Here is an 18,512-nt window from a genome sequence, read left to right on the forward strand (position 1 = left end):
CATACAGGTAGAATATATATATATATATATAGACTCCATACAGGTAGGATATATATATATATATATATATATATATATATATATATATAGACTCCATACAGGTAGGATAAATATATATATATATATATATATATATATATATATATATATATAGACTCCATACAGGTAGAATATATATATATATATATATATATATATATATATATATATATATATATATATATATATATATATATATATATATATATATATATATATATATATATAGACTCCATACAGGTAGAATATATATATATATATATATATATATATATATATATATATAGAGACTCCATACAGGTAGGAGATATAGACCCCGTACAGGTAGGAGATATATAGACCCCATACAGGTAGGAGATATATAGACCCCATACAGGTAGAATATATATATATATATATATATATATATATATATATATAGACTCCATACAGGTAGAATATATATATATATAAATATATATAGACCCCATACAGGTAGAATATATATATATATATATATATATAGACTCCATACAGGTAGAATATATATATATATATATATATATATATATATATAGACCCCATACAGGTAGAATATATATATATAGACCCCATACAGGTAGAATATATATATATATAGACCCCATATAGGTAGAATATATATATATATATATATATATATATATATATATATATATATATATATATATATATATATATATATATATATATATATATATATAGACTCCATACAGGTAGGATATATATATATATATATATATATATATATATATATATATATATATATATATATATATATATATATATATATATATATAGACTCCATACAGGTAGAATATATATATATATATATATATATATATATATATATATTGACCCCATACAGGTAGAATATATTGACCCCATACAGGTAGGATATATATTGACCATATAGGACCAGCTACACAGAGCACAGCCTAGACCCCATACAGGTAGAATATATATATATATATATATTGACCCCATACAGGTAGAATATATATATATATATATATTGACCCCATACAGGTAGGATTTATATTGACCATATAGGACCAGCTACACAGAGCACAGCCTAGACCCCATACAGGTAGGATATATACACAGACAGATTTGCACAGAAATAAACACGCACATTGAGACCCGTATGATTGACAACTGTTGTTTCCGTGGTGATAGATGTTCGTGCAGCAGCCTGGCGGAGCTTTGAATGTCCAGCTGCCTCAGGTGGGGGTGGTGCCACAGGGAGCAGTTCTGACCAATCAGGTGCAGCAGACTGTCCTAAACCCAGCCCACACAGGAAGTCAGCTCACCATTCAGCAGCAGCAGTCACCTCCTCCTCAACAGAACCTTCAACTACAGCAAAACAACTCTCTCGCTCAGGTATTCAGCCAAGCAGTGGTATGTTGTTATGTTCATATTATCTTTATAAAACATTGTGTTGGGTTGTTTTTTTAATGTTATGGTATCTTATGTGTATTATATGTTATTTAGTAGTTATGTTATTTAGTTGTATGCTATGTTTTGTTAAGTTGTGTAATATAATCACCATGGTAATAGATGTAGCTGAACAGCTAGCCACTGTGTTAGACCTGTCTTATCAATTACATAATCTCTGTGAGAACCTGCTCTCTCTCTATCTCTCTGACATAATCTCTGTGAGAACCTGCTCTCTTTCTCTCTCTCTGACATCATCTCTGTGAGAACCTGCTCTCTCTCTCTCTCTGACATCATCTCTGTGAGAACCTGCTCTCTCTCTGACATCATCTCTGAGAACCTCCTCTCTCTCTCTGACATCATCTCTGTGAGAACCTCCTCTCTCTCTCTCTCTGACATCATCTCTGTGAGAACCTGCTCTCTCTCTCTCTCTGACATCATCTCTGTGAGAGCCTGCTCTCTCTCTCTCTCTCTCTGACATCATCTCTGTGAGAGCCTGCTCTCTCTCTCTCTCTCTCTCTCTCTCTCTGACATCATCTCTGTGAGAACCTGCTCTCTCTCTCTCTCTCTCTGACATAATCTCTGTGAGAACCTGCTCTCTCTCTCTCTCTCTGACATCATCTCTGTCTGCCCTGTGTCCCCCTCTAGGTCCAGCAGCAGCGTCAACAACAACAACAACAGCAGCAACCTGTCTATAACATGATCATGTCTCAGCCTGGCCAGCCCAACCTACTTCAGATCAGTACCAGTCTACCACAGAACAACACACAACAGGCTGTAGCCACCTTCACACAAGACAACACTCAGATACAGTATGTAAACACACACACACACACACACACACACACACACACACACACACACACACTGAGGCAGACACACACACACACATACTGAGAAAGACACACACACACACACACACACACTAAGGCAGACACACGCACGCACACACGCACGCACACACTGAGGCAGACACACACACACACACACTGAGGCAGACACGCACACACACACTGAGGCAGACACACACACACACACATACTGAGAAAGCCACACACACACACACACACACACACACATGACATAACACTCTCTCCGTCTCCACTCTGTTCTCCGAGACAAAAACAATCACACAAGTTCTGGGAAGTTGACTGGCTGGCTGGCTGACTGGCTGACTGGACTGGCTGACTGACTGACTGGCTGACTGGCTGACTGACTGGCTGGCTGGCTGGCTGGCTGGCTGGCTGGCTGGCTGGCTGGCTGGCTGACTGGCTGTACACACACTGATTACATATGGAGCATGTCTCCTCTCTCTCTCTGCAGGTTTCCGGCGGGCCAGCAGCTGGTGACTAAGTTAGTGACAGCCCCCATGGCATGTGGAGCGGTCATGGTCCCGACCTCTGTGTTCATGGGACAACCGGTCATCGCTTACAACCCCTTCGGAGGGCAGCAGGTAACACACACACATTCATACATGTATACACACACACACACTCACTCACCCCCCTAACACCCTAACCCTACCTCTCTCCTATCAGGGCGGTCAGACTCTGACCCTCCAGGCAGCCCAATCCCAACAGAACCAGCCTGACAGCCAGACACAGACGACTGTAGTGGCACAGAGTAACCAACAGGGGGCGCAGCAGCAGTTCGTACAGGTAACCTCTAGTTCTAACAGGTAACCTCTAGTTCTAACAGGTAACCTCTAGTTTCAACAGGTAACCTCTAGTTTCAACAGGTAACCTCTAGTTTCAACAGGTAACCTCTAGTTTCAACAGGTAACCTCTAGTTTCAACAGGTAACCTCTAGTTTCAACAGGTAACCTCTAGTTCTAACAGGTAACCTCTAGTTTCAACAGGTAACCTCTAGTTTCAACAGGTAACCTCTAGTTTCAACAGGTAACCTCTAGTTTCAACAGGTAACCTCTAGTTTCAACAGGTAACCTCTAGTTTCAACAGGTAACCTCTAGTTTCAACAGGTAACCTCTAGTTCTAACAGGTAACCTCTAGTTCTAACAGGTAACCTCTAGTTTCAACAGGTAACCTCTAGTTTCAACAGGTAACCTCTAGTTTCAACAGGTAACCTCTAGTTTCAACAGGTAACCTCTAGTTCTGACAGGTAACCTCTAGTTTCAACAGGTAACCTCTAGTTTCAACAGGTAACCTCTAGTTTCAACAGGTAACCTCTAGTTTCAACAGGTAACCTCTAGTTTCAACAGGTAACCTCTAGTTCTAACAGGTAACCTCTAGTTCTAAAAGGTAACCTCTAGTTTCAACAGGTAACCTCTAGTTTCAACAGGTAACCTCTAGTTTCAACAGGTAACCTCTAGTTTCAACAGGTAACCTCTAGTTCTGACAGGTAACCTCTAGTTCTAACAGGTAACCTCTAGTTCTAACAGGTAACCTCTAGTTTCAACAGGTAACCTCTAGTTTCAACAGCATCAGTTCTGACAGGTAACCTCTAGTTTCAACAGGTAACCTCTAGTTTCAACAGGTAACCTCTAGTTTCAACAGGTAACCTCTAGTTCTAACAGGTAACCTCTAGTTCTAACAGGTAACCTCTAGTTTCAACAGGTAACCTCTAGTTTCAACAGGTAACCTCTAGTTTCAACAGGTAACCTCTAGTTCTGACAGGTAACCTCTAGTTTCAACAGATAACCTCTAGTTTCAACAGGTAACCTCTAGTTTCAACAGATAACCTCTAGTTCTAACAGGTAACCTCTAGTTTCAACAGGTAACCTCTAGTTTCAACAGGTAACCTCTAGTTCTGACAGGTAACCTCTAGTTCTAACAGGTAACCTCTAGTTCTAACAGGTAACCTCTAGTTTCAACAGGTAACCTCTAGTTTCAACAGCATCAGTTCTAACAGGTAACCTCTAGTTCTAACAGGTAACCTCTAGTTTCAACAGGTTATCTCTAGTTTCAACAGGTAACCTCTAGTTTCAACAGGTAACCTCTAGTTTCAACAGGTAACCTCTAGTTTCAACAGGTAACCTCTAGTTTCAACAGGTAACCTCTAGTTTCAACAGGTAACCTCTAGTTTCAACAGGTAACCTCTAGTTTCAACAGGCAACCTCTAGTTCTGACAGGTAACCTCTAGTTTCAACAGGTAACCTCTAGTTTCAACAGGTAACCTCTAGTTTCAACAGGTAACCTCTAGTTTCAACAGGTAACCTCTAGTTTCAACAGGTAACCTCTAGTTTCAACAGCATCGGTTCTGACAGGTAACCTCTAGTTTCAACAGCATCGGTTCTGACAGGTAACCTCTAGTTTCAACAGCATCGGTTCTGACAGGTAACCTCTAGTTTCAACAGGTGACCTCTAGTTTCAACAGGTAACCTCTAGTTTCAACAGGTAACCTCTAGTTTCAACAGCATCAGTTCTGACAGGTAACCTCTAGTTTCAACAGCATCAGTTCTGACAGGTAACCTCTAGTTCTGACAGGTAACCTCTAGTTCTAACAGGTAACCTCTAGTTTCAACAGGTAACCTCTAATAGTTTCAACAGGTAATCTCTAGTTTCAACAGGTAACCTCTAGTTTCAACAGGTAACCTCTAGTTTCAACAGGTAACCTCTAGTTTCAACAGGTAACCTCTAGTTTCAACAGCATCAGTTCTGACAGGTAACCTCTAGTTTCAACAGGTAACCTCTAGTTTCAACAGGTAACCTCTAGTTTCAACAGGTAACCTCTAGTTTCAACAGCATCAGTTCTGACAGGTAACCTCTAGTTTCAACAGGTAACCTCTAGTTTCAACAGGTAACCTCTAGTTCTAACAGGTAACCTCTAGTTTCAACAGGTAACCTCTAGTTTCAACAGGTAACCTCTAGTTTCAACAGCATCAGTTCTGACAGGTAACCTCTAGTTTCAACAGGTAACCTCTAGTTTCAACAGGTTACCTCTAGTTTCAACAGGTAACCTCTAGTTTCAACAGCATCAGTTCTGACAGGTAACCTCTAGTTTCAACAGCATCGGTTCTGACAGGTAACCTCTAGTTTCAACAGCATCAGTTCTAACAGGTAACCTCTAGTTCTAACAGGTAACCTCTAGTTTCAACAGGTAACCTCTAGTTTCAACAGGTAACCTCTAGTTTCAACAGGTAACCTCTAGTTTCAACAGGTGACCTCTAGTTTCAACAGGTAACCTCTAGTTTCAACAGGTAACCTCTAGTTTCAACAGGTATTCTCTAGTTTCAACAGGTAACCTCTAGTTTCAACAGGTTACCTCTAGTTTCAACAGGTAACCTCTAGTTTCAACAGGTAACCTCTAGTTTCAACAGGTAACCTCTAGTTTCAACAGGTAACCTCTAGTTTCAACAGGTAACCTCTAGTTTCAACAGGTAACCTCTAGTTTCAACAGGTAACCTCTAGTTCTAACAGGTAACCTCTAGTTCTAACAGGTAACCTCTAGTTTCAACAGGTAACCTCTAGTTTCAACAGGTAACCTCTAGTTTCAACAGGTAACCTCTAGTTTCAACAGGTAACCTCTAGTTCTGACAGGTAACCTCTAGTTCTAACAGGTAACCTCTAGTTCTAACAGGTAACCTCTAGTTTCAACAGGTAACCTCTAGTTTCAACAGCATCAGTTCTGACAGGTAACCTCTAGTTTCAACAGGTAACCTCTAGTTTCAACAGGTAACCTCTAGTTCTAACAGGTAACCTCTAGTTCTAACAGGTAACCTCTAGTTTCAACAGGTTACCTCTAGTTTCAACAGGTAACCTCTAGTTTCAACAGGTAACCTCTAGTTTCAACAGGTAACCTCTAGTTCTAACAGGTAACCTCTAGTTTCAACAGGTAACCTCTAGTTTCAACAGGTAACCTCTAGTTTCAACAGGTAACCTCTAGTTTCAACAGGTAACCTCTAGTTTCAACAGGTAACCTCTAGTTCTGACAGGTAACCTCTAGTTCTAACAGGTAACCTCTAGTTCTAACAGGTAACCTCTAGTTTCAACAGGTAACCTCTAGTTTCAACAGCATCAGTTCTGACAGGTAACCTCTAGTTTCAACAGGTAACCTCTAGTTTCAACAGGTAACCTCTAGTTCTAACAGGTAACCTCTAGTTTCAACAGGTAACCTCTAGTTTCAACAGGTAACCTCTAGTTTCAACAGGTAACCTCTAGTTTCAACAGGTAACCTCTAGTTCTGACAGGTAACCTCTAGTTTCAACAGGTAACCTCTAGTTTCAACAGGTAACCTCTAGTTTCAACAGGTAACCTCTAGTTTCAACAGGTAACCTCTAGTTTCAACAGGTAACCTCTAGTTCTAACAGGTAACCTCTAGTTTCAACAGGTAACCTCTAGTTTCAACAGGTAACCTCTAGTTTCAACAGATAACCTCTAGTTTCAACAGGTAACCTCTAGTTCTAACAGGTAACCTCTAGTTTCAACAGGTAACCTCTAGTTTCAACAGGTAACCTCTAGTTTCAACAGGTAACCTCTAGTTTCAACAGGTAACCTCTAGTTTCAACAGGTAACCTCTAGTTTCAACAGGTAACCTCTAGTTTCAACAGGTTACCTCTAGTTTCAACAGGTAACCTCTAGTTTCAACAGGTAACCTCTAGTTTCAACAGGTAACCTCTAGTTTCAACAGGTAACCTCTAGTTTCAACAGGTAACCTCTAGTTTCAACAGGTAACCTCTAGTTCTAACAGGTAACCTCTAGTTTCAACAGGTAACCTCTAGTTTCAACAGGTAACCTCTAGTTTCAACAGGTAACCTCTAGTTTCAACAGGTAACCTCTAGTTCTAACAGGTAACCTCTAGTTTCAACAGGTAACCTCTAGTTTCAACAGGTAACCTCTAGTTTCAACAGATAACCTCTAGTTTCAACAGGTAACCTCTAGTTCTAACAGGTAACCTCTAGTTTCAACAGGTAACCTCTAGTTTCAACAGGTAACCTCTAGTTTCAACAGGTAACCTCTAGTTTCAACAGGTAACCTCTAGTTTCAACAGGTAACCTCTAGTTTCAACAGGTAACCTCTAGTTTCAACAGGTAACCTCTAGTTTCAACAGGTAATCTCTAGTTTCAACAGCATCAGTTCTGACAGGTAACCTCTAGTTTCAACAGGTAACCTCTAGTTTCAACAGGTTACCTCTAGTTTCAACAGGTAACCTCTAGTTTCAACAGCATCAGTTCTAACAGGTAACCTCTAGTTCCAACAGGTAACCTCTAGTTTCAACAGCATCAGTTCTGACAGGTAACCTCTAGTTTCAACAGGTAACCTCTAGTTTCAACAGGTAACCTCTAGTTTCAACAGGTATTCTCTAGTTTCAACAGGTAATCTCTAGTTTCAACAGGTTACCTCTAGTTTCAACAGGTAACCTCTAGTTTCAACAGGTAACCTCTAGTTTCAACAGGTTACCTCTAGTTTCAACAGGTAACCTCTAGTTTCAACAGGTAACCTCTAGTTTCAACAGGTAACCTCTAGTTTCAACAGGTAACCTCTAGTTCTAACAGGTAACCTCTAGTTTCAACAGGTAACCTCTAGTTTCAACAGGTAACCTCTAGTTTCAACAGGTAACCTCTAGTTTCAACAGGTTACCTCTAGTTTCAACAGGTAACCTCTAGTTTCAACAGGTAACCTCTAGTTTCAACAGGTAACCTCTAGTTCTAACAGGTAACCTCTAGTTTCAACAGGTAACCTCTAGTTTCAACAGGTAACCTCTAGTTTCAACAGGTAACCTCTAGTTCTAACAGGTAACCTCTAGTTTCAACAGGTAACCTCTAGTTTCAACAGGTAATCTCTAGTTTCAACAGCATCAGTTCTGACAGGTAACCTCTAGTTTCAACAGCATCAGTTCTGACAGGTAACCTCTAGTTTCAACAGCATCAGTTCTGACAGGTAACCTCTAGTTTCAACAGGTAACCTCTAGTTTCAACAGGTAACCTCTAGTTTCAACAGGTAACCTCTAGTTTCAACAGGTAATCTCTAGTTTCAACAGCATCAGTTCTGACAGGTAACCTCTAGTTTCAACAGGTAACCTCTAGTTTCAACAGGTAACCTCTAGTTTCAACAGGTAACCTCTAGTTTCAACAGGTAACCTCTAGTTCTGACAGGTAACCTCTAGTTCTAACAGGTAACCTCTAGTTCTAACAGGTAACCTCTAGTTTCAACAGGTAACCTCTAGTTTCAACAGCATCAGTTCTGACAGGTAACCTCTAGTTTCAACAGGTAACCTCTAGTTTCAACAGGTAACCTCTAGTTTCAACAGGTAACCTCTAGTTCTAACACGTAACCTCTAGTTCTAACAGGTAACCTCTAGTTTCAACAGGTAACCTCTAGTTTCAACAGGTAACCTCTAGTTTCAACAGGTAACCTCTAGTTCTGACAGGTAACCTCTAGTTTCAACAGATAACCTCTAGTTTCAACAGGTAACCTCTAGTTTCAACAGATAACCTCTAGTTCTAACAGGTAACCTCTAGTTTCAACAGGTAACCTCTAGTTTCAACAGGTAACCTCTAGTTCTGACAGGTAACCTCTAGTTCTAACAGGTAACCTCTAGTTCTAACAGGTAACCTCTAGTTTCAACAGGTAACCTCTAGTTTCAACAGCATCAGTTCTAACAGGTAACCTCTAGTTCTAACAGGTAACCTCTAGTTTCAACAGGTTATCTCTAGTTTCAACAGGTAACCTCTAGTTTCAACAGGTAACCTCTAGTTTCAACAGGTAACCTCTAGTTTCAACAGGTAACCTCTAGTTTCAACAGGTAACCTCTAGTTTCAACAGGTAACCTCTAGTTTCAACAGGTAACCTCTAGTTTCAACAGGCAACCTCTAGTTCTGACAGGTAACCTCTAGTTTCAACAGGTAACCTCTAGTTTCAACAGGTAACCTCTAGTTTCAACAGGTAACCTCTAGTTTCAACAGGTAACCTCTAGTTTCAACAGGTAACCTCTAGTTTCAACAGCATCGGTTCTGACAGGTAACCTCTAGTTTCAACAGCATCGGTTCTGACAGGTAACCTCTAGTTTCAACAGCATCGGTTCTGACAGGTAACCTCTAGTTTCAACAGGTGACCTCTAGTTTCAACAGGTAACCTCTAGTTTCAACAGGTAACCTCTAGTTTCAACAGCATCAGTTCTGACAGGTAACCTCTAGTTTCAACAGGTAACCTCTAGTTTCAACAGCATCAGTTCTGACAGGTAACCTCTAGTTCTGACAGGTAACCTCTAGTTCTAACAGGTAACCTCTAGTTTCAACAGGTAACCTCTAATAGTTTCAACAGGTAATCTCTAGTTTCAACAGGTAACCTCTAGTTTCAACAGGTAACCTCTAGTTTCAACAGGTAACCTCTAGTTTCAACAGGTAACCTCTAGTTTCAACAGCATCAGTTCTGACAGGTAACCTCTAGTTTCAACAGGTAACCTCTAGTTTCAACAGGTAACCTCTAGTTTCAACAGGTAACCTCTAGTTTCAACAGCATCAGTTCTGACAGGTAACCTCTAGTTTCAACAGGTAACCTCTAGTTTCAACAGGTAACCTCTAGTTCTAACAGGTAACCTCTAGTTTCAACAGGTAACCTCTAGTTTCAACAGGTAACCTCTAGTTTCAACAGCATCAGTTCTGACAGGTAACCTCTAGTTTCAACAGGTAACCTCTAGTTTCAACAGGTTACCTCTAGTTTCAACAGGTAACCTCTAGTTTCAACAGCATCAGTTCTGACAGGTAACCTCTAGTTTCAACAGCATCGGTTCTGACAGGTAACCTCTAGTTTCAACAGCATCAGTTCTAACAGGTAACCTCTAGTTCTAACAGGTAACCTCTAGTTTCAACAGGTAACCTCTAGTTTCAACAGGTAACCTCTAGTTTCAACAGGTAACCTCTAGTTTCAACAGGTGACCTCTAGTTTCAACAGGTAACCTCTAGTTTCAACAGGTAACCTCTAGTTTCAACAGGTATTCTCTAGTTTCAACAGGTAACCTCTAGTTTCAACAGGTTACCTCTAGTTTCAACAGGTAACCTCTAGTTTCAACAGGTAACCTCTAGTTTCAACAGGTAACCTCTAGTTTCAACAGGTAACCTCTAGTTTCAACAGGTAACCTCTAGTTTCAACAGGTAACCTCTAGTTCTAACAGGTAACCTCTAGTTCTAACAGGTAACCTCTAGTTTCAACAGGTAACCTCTAGTTTCAACAGGTAACCTCTAGTTTCAACAGGTAACCTCTAGTTTCAACAGGTAACCTCTAGTTCTGACAGGTAACCTCTAGTTCTAACAGGTAACCTCTAGTTCTAACAGGTAACCTCTAGTTTCAACAGGTAACCTCTAGTTTCAACAGCATCAGTTCTGACAGGTAACCTCTAGTTTCAACAGGTAACCTCTAGTTTCAACAGGTAACCTCTAGTTCTAACAGGTAACCTCTAGTTCTAACAGGTAACCTCTAGTTTCAACAGGTTACCTCTAGTTTCAACAGGTAACCTCTAGTTTCAACAGGTAACCTCTAGTTTCAACAGGTAACCTCTAGTTCTAACAGGTAACCTCTAGTTTCAACAGGTAACCTCTAGTTTCAACAGGTAACCTCTAGTTTCAACAGGTAACCTCTAGTTTCAACAGGTAACCTCTAGTTTCAACAGGTAACCTCTAGTTTCAACAGGTAACCTCTAGTTCTGACAGGTAACCTCTAGTTCTAACAGGTAACCTCTAGTTCTAACAGGTAACCTCTAGTTTCAACAGGTAACCTCTAGTTTCAACAGCATCAGTTCTGACAGGTAACCTCTAGTTTCAACAGGTAACCTCTAGTTTCAACAGGTAACCTCTAGTTCTAACAGGTAACCTCTAGTTCTAACAGGTAACCTCTAGTTTCAACAGGTAACCTCTAGTTTCAACAGGTAACCTCTAGTTTCAACAGGTAACCTCTAGTTCTGACAGGTAACCTCTAGTTTCAACAGGTAACCTCTAGTTTCAACAGGTAACCTCTAGTTTCAACAGGTAACCTCTAGTTTCAACAGGTAACCTCTAGTTTCAACAGGTAACCTCTAGTTCTAACAGGTAACCTCTAGTTTCAACAGGTAACCTCTAGTTTCAACAGGTAACCTCTAGTTTCAACAGATAACCTCTAGTTTCAACAGGTAACCTCTAGTTCTAACAGGTAACCTCTAGTTTCAACAGGTAACCTCTAGTTTCAACAGGTAACCTCTAGTTTCAACAGGTAACCTCTAGTTTCAACAGGTAACCTCTAGTTTCAACAGGTAACCTCTAGTTTCAACAGGTAACCTCTAGTTTCAACAGGTTACCTCTAGTTTCAACAGGTTACCTCTAGTTTCAACAGGTAACCTCTAGTTTCAACAGGTAACCTCTAGTTTCAACAGGTAACCTCTAGTTTCAACAGGTAACCTCTAGTTTCAACAGGTAACCTCTAGTTTCAACAGGTAACCTCTAGTTCTAACAGGTAACCTCTAGTTTCAACAGGTAACCTCTAGTTTCAACAGGTAACCTCTAGTTTCAACAGGTAACCTCTAGTTTCAACAGGTAACCTCTAGTTCTAACAGGTAACCTCTAGTTTCAACAGGTAACCTCTAGTTTCAACAGGTAACCTCTAGTTTCAACAGATAACCTCTAGTTTCAACAGGTAACCTCTAGTTCTAACAGGTAACCTCTAGTTTCAACAGGTAACCTCTAGTTTCAACAGGTAACCTCTAGTTTCAACAGGTAACCTCTAGTTTCAACAGGTAACCTCTAGTTTCAACAGGTAACCTCTAGTTTCAACAGGTAACCTCTAGTTTCAACAGGTAACCTCTAGTTTCAACAGGTAATCTCTAGTTTCAACAGCATCAGTTCTGACAGGTAACCTCTAGTTTCAACAGGTAACCTCTAGTTTCAACAGGTTACCTCTAGTTTCAACAGGTAACCTCTAGTTTCAACAGCATCAGTTCTAACAGGTAACCTCTAGTTCCAACAGGTAACCTCTAGTTTCAACAGCATCAGTTCTGACAGGTAACCTCTAGTTTCAACAGGTAACCTCTAGTTTCAACAGGTAACCTCTAGTTTCAACAGGTATTCTCTAGTTTCAACAGGTAATCTCTAGTTTCAACAGGTTACCTCTAGTTTCAACAGGTAACCTCTAGTTTCAACAGGTAACCTCTAGTTTCAACAGGTAACCTCTAGTTCTAACAGGTAACCTCTAGTTTCAACAGGTAACCTCTAGTTTCAACAGGTAACCTCTAGTTTCAACAGGTAACCTCTAGTTTCAACAGGTTACCTCTAGTTTCAACAGGTAACCTCTAGTTTCAACAGGTAACCTCTAGTTTCAACAGGTAACCTCTAGTTCTAACAGGTAACCTCTAGTTTCAACAGGTAACCTCTAGTTTCAACAGGTAACCTCTAGTTTCAACAGGTAACCTCTAGTTCTAACAGGTAACCTCTAGTTTCAACAGGTAACCTCTAGTTTCAACAGGTAATCTCTAGTTTCAACAGCATCAGTTCTGACAGGTAACCTCTAGTTTCAACAGCATCAGTTCTGACAGGTAACCTCTAGTTTCAACAGCATCAGTTCTGACAGGTAACCTCTAGTTTCAACAGGTAACCTCTAGTTTCAACAGGTAACCTCTAGTTTCAACAGGTAACCTCTAGTTTCAACAGGTAATCTCTAGTTTCAACAGCATCAGTTCTGACAGGTAACCTCTAGTTTCAACAGGTAACCTCTAGTTTCAACAGGTAACCTCTAGTTTCAACAGGTAACCTCTAGTTTCAACAGGTAACCTCTAGTTCTGACAGGTAACCTCTAGTTCTAACAGGTAACCTCTAGTTCTAACAGGTAACCTCTAGTTTCAACAGGTAACCTCTAGTTTCAACAGCATCAGTTCTGACAGGTAACCTCTAGTTTCAACAGGTAACCTCTAGTTTCAACAGGTAACCTCTAGTTCTAACAGGTAACCTCTAGTTCTAACAGGTAACCTCTAGTTTCAACAGGTAACCTCTAGTTTCAACAGGTAACCTCTAGTTTCAACAGGTAACCTCTAGTTCTGACAGGTAACCTCTAGTTTCAACAGGTAACCTCTAGTTTCAACAGGTAACCTCTAGTTTCAACAGGTAACCTCTAGTTTCAACAGGTAACCTCTAGTTTCAACAGGTAACCTCTAGTTCTAACAGGTAACCTCTAGTTTCAACAGGTAACCTCTAGTTTCAACAGGTAACCTCTAGTTTCAACAGATAACCTCTAGTTTCAACAGGTAACCTCTAGTTCTAACAGGTAACCTCTAGTTTCAACAGGTAACCTCTAGTTTCAACAGGTAACCTCTAGTTTCAACAGGTAACCTCTAGTTTCAACAGGTAACCTCTAGTTTCAACAGGTAACCTCTAGTTTCAACAGGTAACCTCTAGTTTCAACAGCATCAGTTCTGACAGGTAACCTCTAGTTTCAACAGGTAACCTCTAGTTTCAACAGGTTACCTCTAGTTTCAACAGGTAACCTCTAGTTTCAACAGCATCAGTTCTAACAGGTAACCTCTAGTTCCAACAGGTAACCTCTAGTTTCAACAGCATCAGTTCTGACAGGTAACCTCTAGTTTCAACAGGTAACCTCTAGTTTCAACAGGTAACCTCTAGTTTCAACAGGTATTCTCTAGTTTCAACAGGTAATCTCTAGTTTCAACAGGTTACCTCTAGTTTCAACAGGTAACCTCTAGTTTCAACAGGTAACCTCTAGTTTCAACAGGTAACCTCTAGTTCTAACAGGTAACCTCTAGTTTCAACAGGTAACCTCTAGTTTCAACAGGTAACCTCTAGTTTCAACAGGTAACCTCTAGTTTCAACAGGTTACCTCTAGTTTCAACAGGTAACCTCTAGTTTCAACAGGTAACCTCTAGTTTCAACAGGTAACCTCTAGTTTCAACAGGTAACCTCTAGTTCTAACAGGTAACCTCTAGTTTCAACAGGTAACCTCTAGTTTCAACAGGTAACCTCTAGTTTCAACAGGTAACCTCTAGTTCTAACAGGTAACCTCTAGTTTCAACAGGTAACCTCTAGTTTCAACAGGTAATCTCTAGTTTCAACAGCATCAGTTCTGACAGGTAACCTCTAGTTTCAACAGCATCAGTTCTGACAGGTAACCTCTAGTTTCAACAGCATCAGTTCTGACAGGTAACCTCTAGTTTCAACAGGTAACCTCTAGTTTCAACAGGTAACCTCTAGTTTCAACAGGTAACCTCTAGTTTCAACAGGTAATCTCTAGTTTCAACAGCATCAGTTCTGACAGGTAACCTCTAGTTTCAACAGCATCAGTTCTGACAGGTAACCTCTAGTTTCAACAGCATCAGTTCTGACAGGTAACCTCTAGTTTCAACAGGTAACCTCTAGTTTCAACAGGTAACCTCTAGTTTCAACAGGTGACCTCTAGTTTCAACAGCATCAGTTCTAACAGGTAACCTCTAGTTTCAACAGGTAACCTCTAGTTTCAACAGGTAACCTCTAGTTTCAACAGGTAACCTCTAGTTTCAACAGCCATAGACAGGCAGTTCACAGAGGGATGGAGTGTGTATAGTGATGGATTAGGATTGAGTCCAAAATGGCACCCTCTTCCCTATGGGCCTGGTCAACAGTAGTCCTCTATGCGGAGAATCTGGTGTCATTTCAGACAACCAGGCTGCACAGTAGCAGCAGCAGTTCCTACATGTAACCAGCAGAGGGCAGTGTGGGGGCAGAGTTCAATAGGGACCGAGGCAGAACGAATGCTATCTATCTTACCCTGATCCTAGATCTGTGGCTAAGGGGAATGTCAACCTGGACTGTATTAGAATTGTAAGGATTTCACAGTGTTCTAATCATAATGTTTTAGAGTCACTTCTATAGTTCTAACCATACAATTAGAATAAGAATACCATTCTAATCCATTGTCTTACTTCCCGTAACCAGGGCACCCGTCTTCTCCACGGCAACCAGCAGCTGATCCTCCAGGCAGCATTCCCCATGCAACAACAGCAACAGGCCTTCACCCAGGTAACACAACAACAACAACAGTCTCACAACCAGAGGCATCAGCTGCAGCTGAAACCACAGCCGCAGAAACAACCCAAAGGCCCGCCTTCGCACCGGACTGACAGCTCCAGCAGCCAAGCACAGTAGGCCAGGCGTCCAATCAGACTCTATGACCTGAAGGCTGAACCAATCAGAGGTGTGGAGGGGTGTCCTGGATTGTGTTGTGTGTTTTTCTAATGGAACTACAGTGTTGGAGTCACCCAACCCCCCCCCTTCCTATCGCCCCTACCAATATAGCTGCTGTGTTGACCCCCTCTTTCTTCCGCCATAACAAACTGAGTTATGGGTAACGGTGAGGGTGGCCAGCCCTTCCTCCTAGAAAGCTACTAACTGTGCAGGGTTTGGCTCCGGCTCTGCTCTAACACACCTATTCAGTTGCTCACCGGGACCTTGATGTTCACCTAGACTGAATCAGGTGTGTTGGTTAGCGCAGGGCCGGAACTAAAGCCTGCAGTCAGGAGATCTTCAGGAGGAGGTTTGGCCCCCACCTGGATTTCACCTTCCTTAAGGAACTCCTCATCACCGCGGTGACAATAGTACGGACCGGAACCATCGGAACCCTGTGTCCCGTAGCAACCAGGAGGAGAGTTGTTTGTTCGTGCGTTGGAGGAGAGACAAACTCGGTGTCCGTGGAAACCCAGTAGAACTCTGCGTTGCCACGGCAACGAGAGACTCCAAAAGGAACGTCGTGGTGATGGACTGACTCTATGGGTCTGTACAGTACAGACGTGTGTCACATTATACTAAATGTAAATATCCATTATAGCTACAACGAAAAAACAACGGAAATTACTATTTTATATGATTGCATGGGTAAATAACTGTACGTTTTTATGAGTAACTTTTGGCAAAATGTCTTTATTCAGTGTTTTCCTGGTCAGTTCCTGGTCAGTTCCTGGTCAGATATGAGGTGACAGACGTTCAGCTAGCGTGAAGAGCCGCCTCTCTCTTCCACCTAAAGGTCTTTCGGCTCTGTTCCAACACTTTAGAAAATGCATCCATCCTTCCATCTTTCCTCCCTTCCTGCCTTGAGGTTATCAAAGTCATTCAGTTAAAGGGTGTATTTCATTTGTGTTGGAACATGGCCCCCGGAGGGAGAGATGTTGTGTCACCGTTCGTTTGATGGACGGGCTTGGGTTCTAGTGGGATGCTGGGAAATGTTGTTTTTAAACTCAACATTTTGAAACGTTTTATCAGAACAACAACCACGTCTGATCCAATCCAATCATGACGACCAAACAGACCTACGGATAAATACAGTCTAAACCAGACCAGGGAGTCGGCAATATTACTCAGCCTGGTCCCAGATCACTTCGGTCTTGTGTTGGCTCAGTTGGTAGAGCAAGGCACTTGCAACCCCAAAGGTCGTGGGTTTGATTCCAGCTCGGGCCATCCGTACGTCAAATCTATGCACGTATGACTGACTCTAAGTTGCTTTGGGAAAAATACATCTAGTAAATGTTCTATATGAATGGTGCCGTCTTAACACACAGGTCTGGGATCGTCTGTAACGGGTTTAGTTATTCCAAGTGCCAATAGTCACAACACACAGGGTCAGTTGATATATATATTTTAACAGACTATTCGAAGAGGTATATATATATATATTTCCAGAAGTATATCTTCTATCAGAGTACTGCATGTATATAGAATGGATTATTTTTTAATGAAGACAGAAACAGAGTCTTATTATACATAGACAGTATATATTTAACCTCCCCCATGATATTATAGCACTTAATGAGGTCTTAGCCAGTAAATTACAGACAGTATATCTCCCCATGATATTATAGCACTTAATGAGGTCTTAGCCAGTAAATTACAGACAGTATATCTCCCCATGATATTATAGCACTTAATGAGGTCTAAGACAGTAAATTACAGACCTACAGACAGTATATCTCCCCATGATATTATAGCACTTAATGAGGTCTTAGCCAGTAAATTACAGACAGTATATCTCCCCATGATATTATAGCACTTAATGAGGTCTAAGACAGTAAATTACAGACCTACAGACAGTATATCTCCCCATGATATTATAGCACTTAATGAGGTCTTAGCCAGTAAATTACAGACAGTATATCTCCCCATGATATTATAGCACTTAATGAGGTCTTAGACAGTAAATTACAGACCTACAGACAGTATATCTCCCCATGATATTATAGCACTTAATGAGGTCTAACACAGTAAATTACAGACAGTATATCTCCCCATGATATTATAGCACTTAATGAGGTCTTAGCCAGTAAATTACAGACCTACAGACAGTATATCTCCCCATGATATTATAGCACTTAATGAGGTCTAACACAGTAAATTACAGACAGTATATCTCCCCATGATATTATAGCACTTAATGAGGTCTTAGACAGTAAATTACAGACCTACAGACAGTATATCTCCCCATGATATTATAGCACTTAATGAGGTCTAACACAGTAAATTACAGACATACAGACAGTATATCTCCCCATGATATTATAGCACTTAATGAGGTCTTAGACAGTAAATTACAGACAGTATATCTCCCCATGATATTATAGCACTTAATGAGGTCTTAGACAGTAAATTACAGACAGTATATCTCCCCATGATATTATAGCACTTAATGAGGTCTTAGACAGTAAGTTACAGACATACAGACAGTATATCTCCCCATGATATTATAGCACTTAATGAGGTCTTAAGACAGTAAATTACAGACCTACAGACAGTATATCTACCTAGCTGTGTTGAATCTGGATGTGTGTGGAAATCTGTGTGTATGTTTGTGTGTGTGAGAGAGAGTATGTGAGTCTGTGTTCTTGTCCATGCGTTTACCTCTAGACATTGTGTGCGTGTGTGTTTACATTGTGTGTGTGTGTGTGTTTACATTGTGTGTGTTTCCCCCTGTGTCTTATACTAACTCCCGTATTCAAGGATACACAATTTGCTGAATGGTCTCTGCTCAGGAATAAAACTGTTGTGTCCAAAATGGTACTCTCCTATTGGCTCTGGTCTAAAGTAGTGCACTATATAGGGAATAGGGCTCTGGTCTAAAGTAGTGCAC

General features: G+C 40.7%; 1 protein-coding gene across 5 annotated transcripts in view; it reads left to right on the forward strand.

The window, feature by feature from the left end:
- LOC110513597 (circadian locomoter output cycles protein kaput) overlaps positions 1-16,746 on the forward strand; it is a 50,399-nt gene extending 33,653 nt beyond the window's left edge. For 4 of the 5 annotated variants that reach the window (XM_036934091.1, XM_036934094.1, XM_036934093.1 and 1 more), the window contains 5 exons: positions 1,237-1,458; positions 2,143-2,306; positions 2,818-2,947; positions 3,033-3,152; positions 15,335-16,746. In XM_036934091.1, coding sequence (XP_036789986.1) covers positions 1,237-1,458; positions 2,143-2,306; positions 2,818-2,947; positions 3,033-3,152; positions 15,335-15,544 — 846 coding nt within the window. In that variant the 3' untranslated portion in view covers positions 15,545-16,746. The remainder of the gene's footprint in view (positions 1-1,236; positions 1,459-2,142; positions 2,307-2,817; positions 2,948-3,032; positions 3,153-15,334) is intronic. The other variant, XM_036934095.1, reaches the window with a different exon arrangement.
- The last annotated feature ends 1,766 nt before the right edge of the window (positions 16,747-18,512 follow it).

This window comes from Oncorhynchus mykiss, chromosome 10 (assembly GCF_013265735.2).
Source record: "Oncorhynchus mykiss isolate Arlee chromosome 10, USDA_OmykA_1.1, whole genome shotgun sequence".
NCBI classification, from domain to species: Eukaryota; Metazoa; Chordata; class Actinopteri; order Salmoniformes; family Salmonidae; genus Oncorhynchus; species Oncorhynchus mykiss.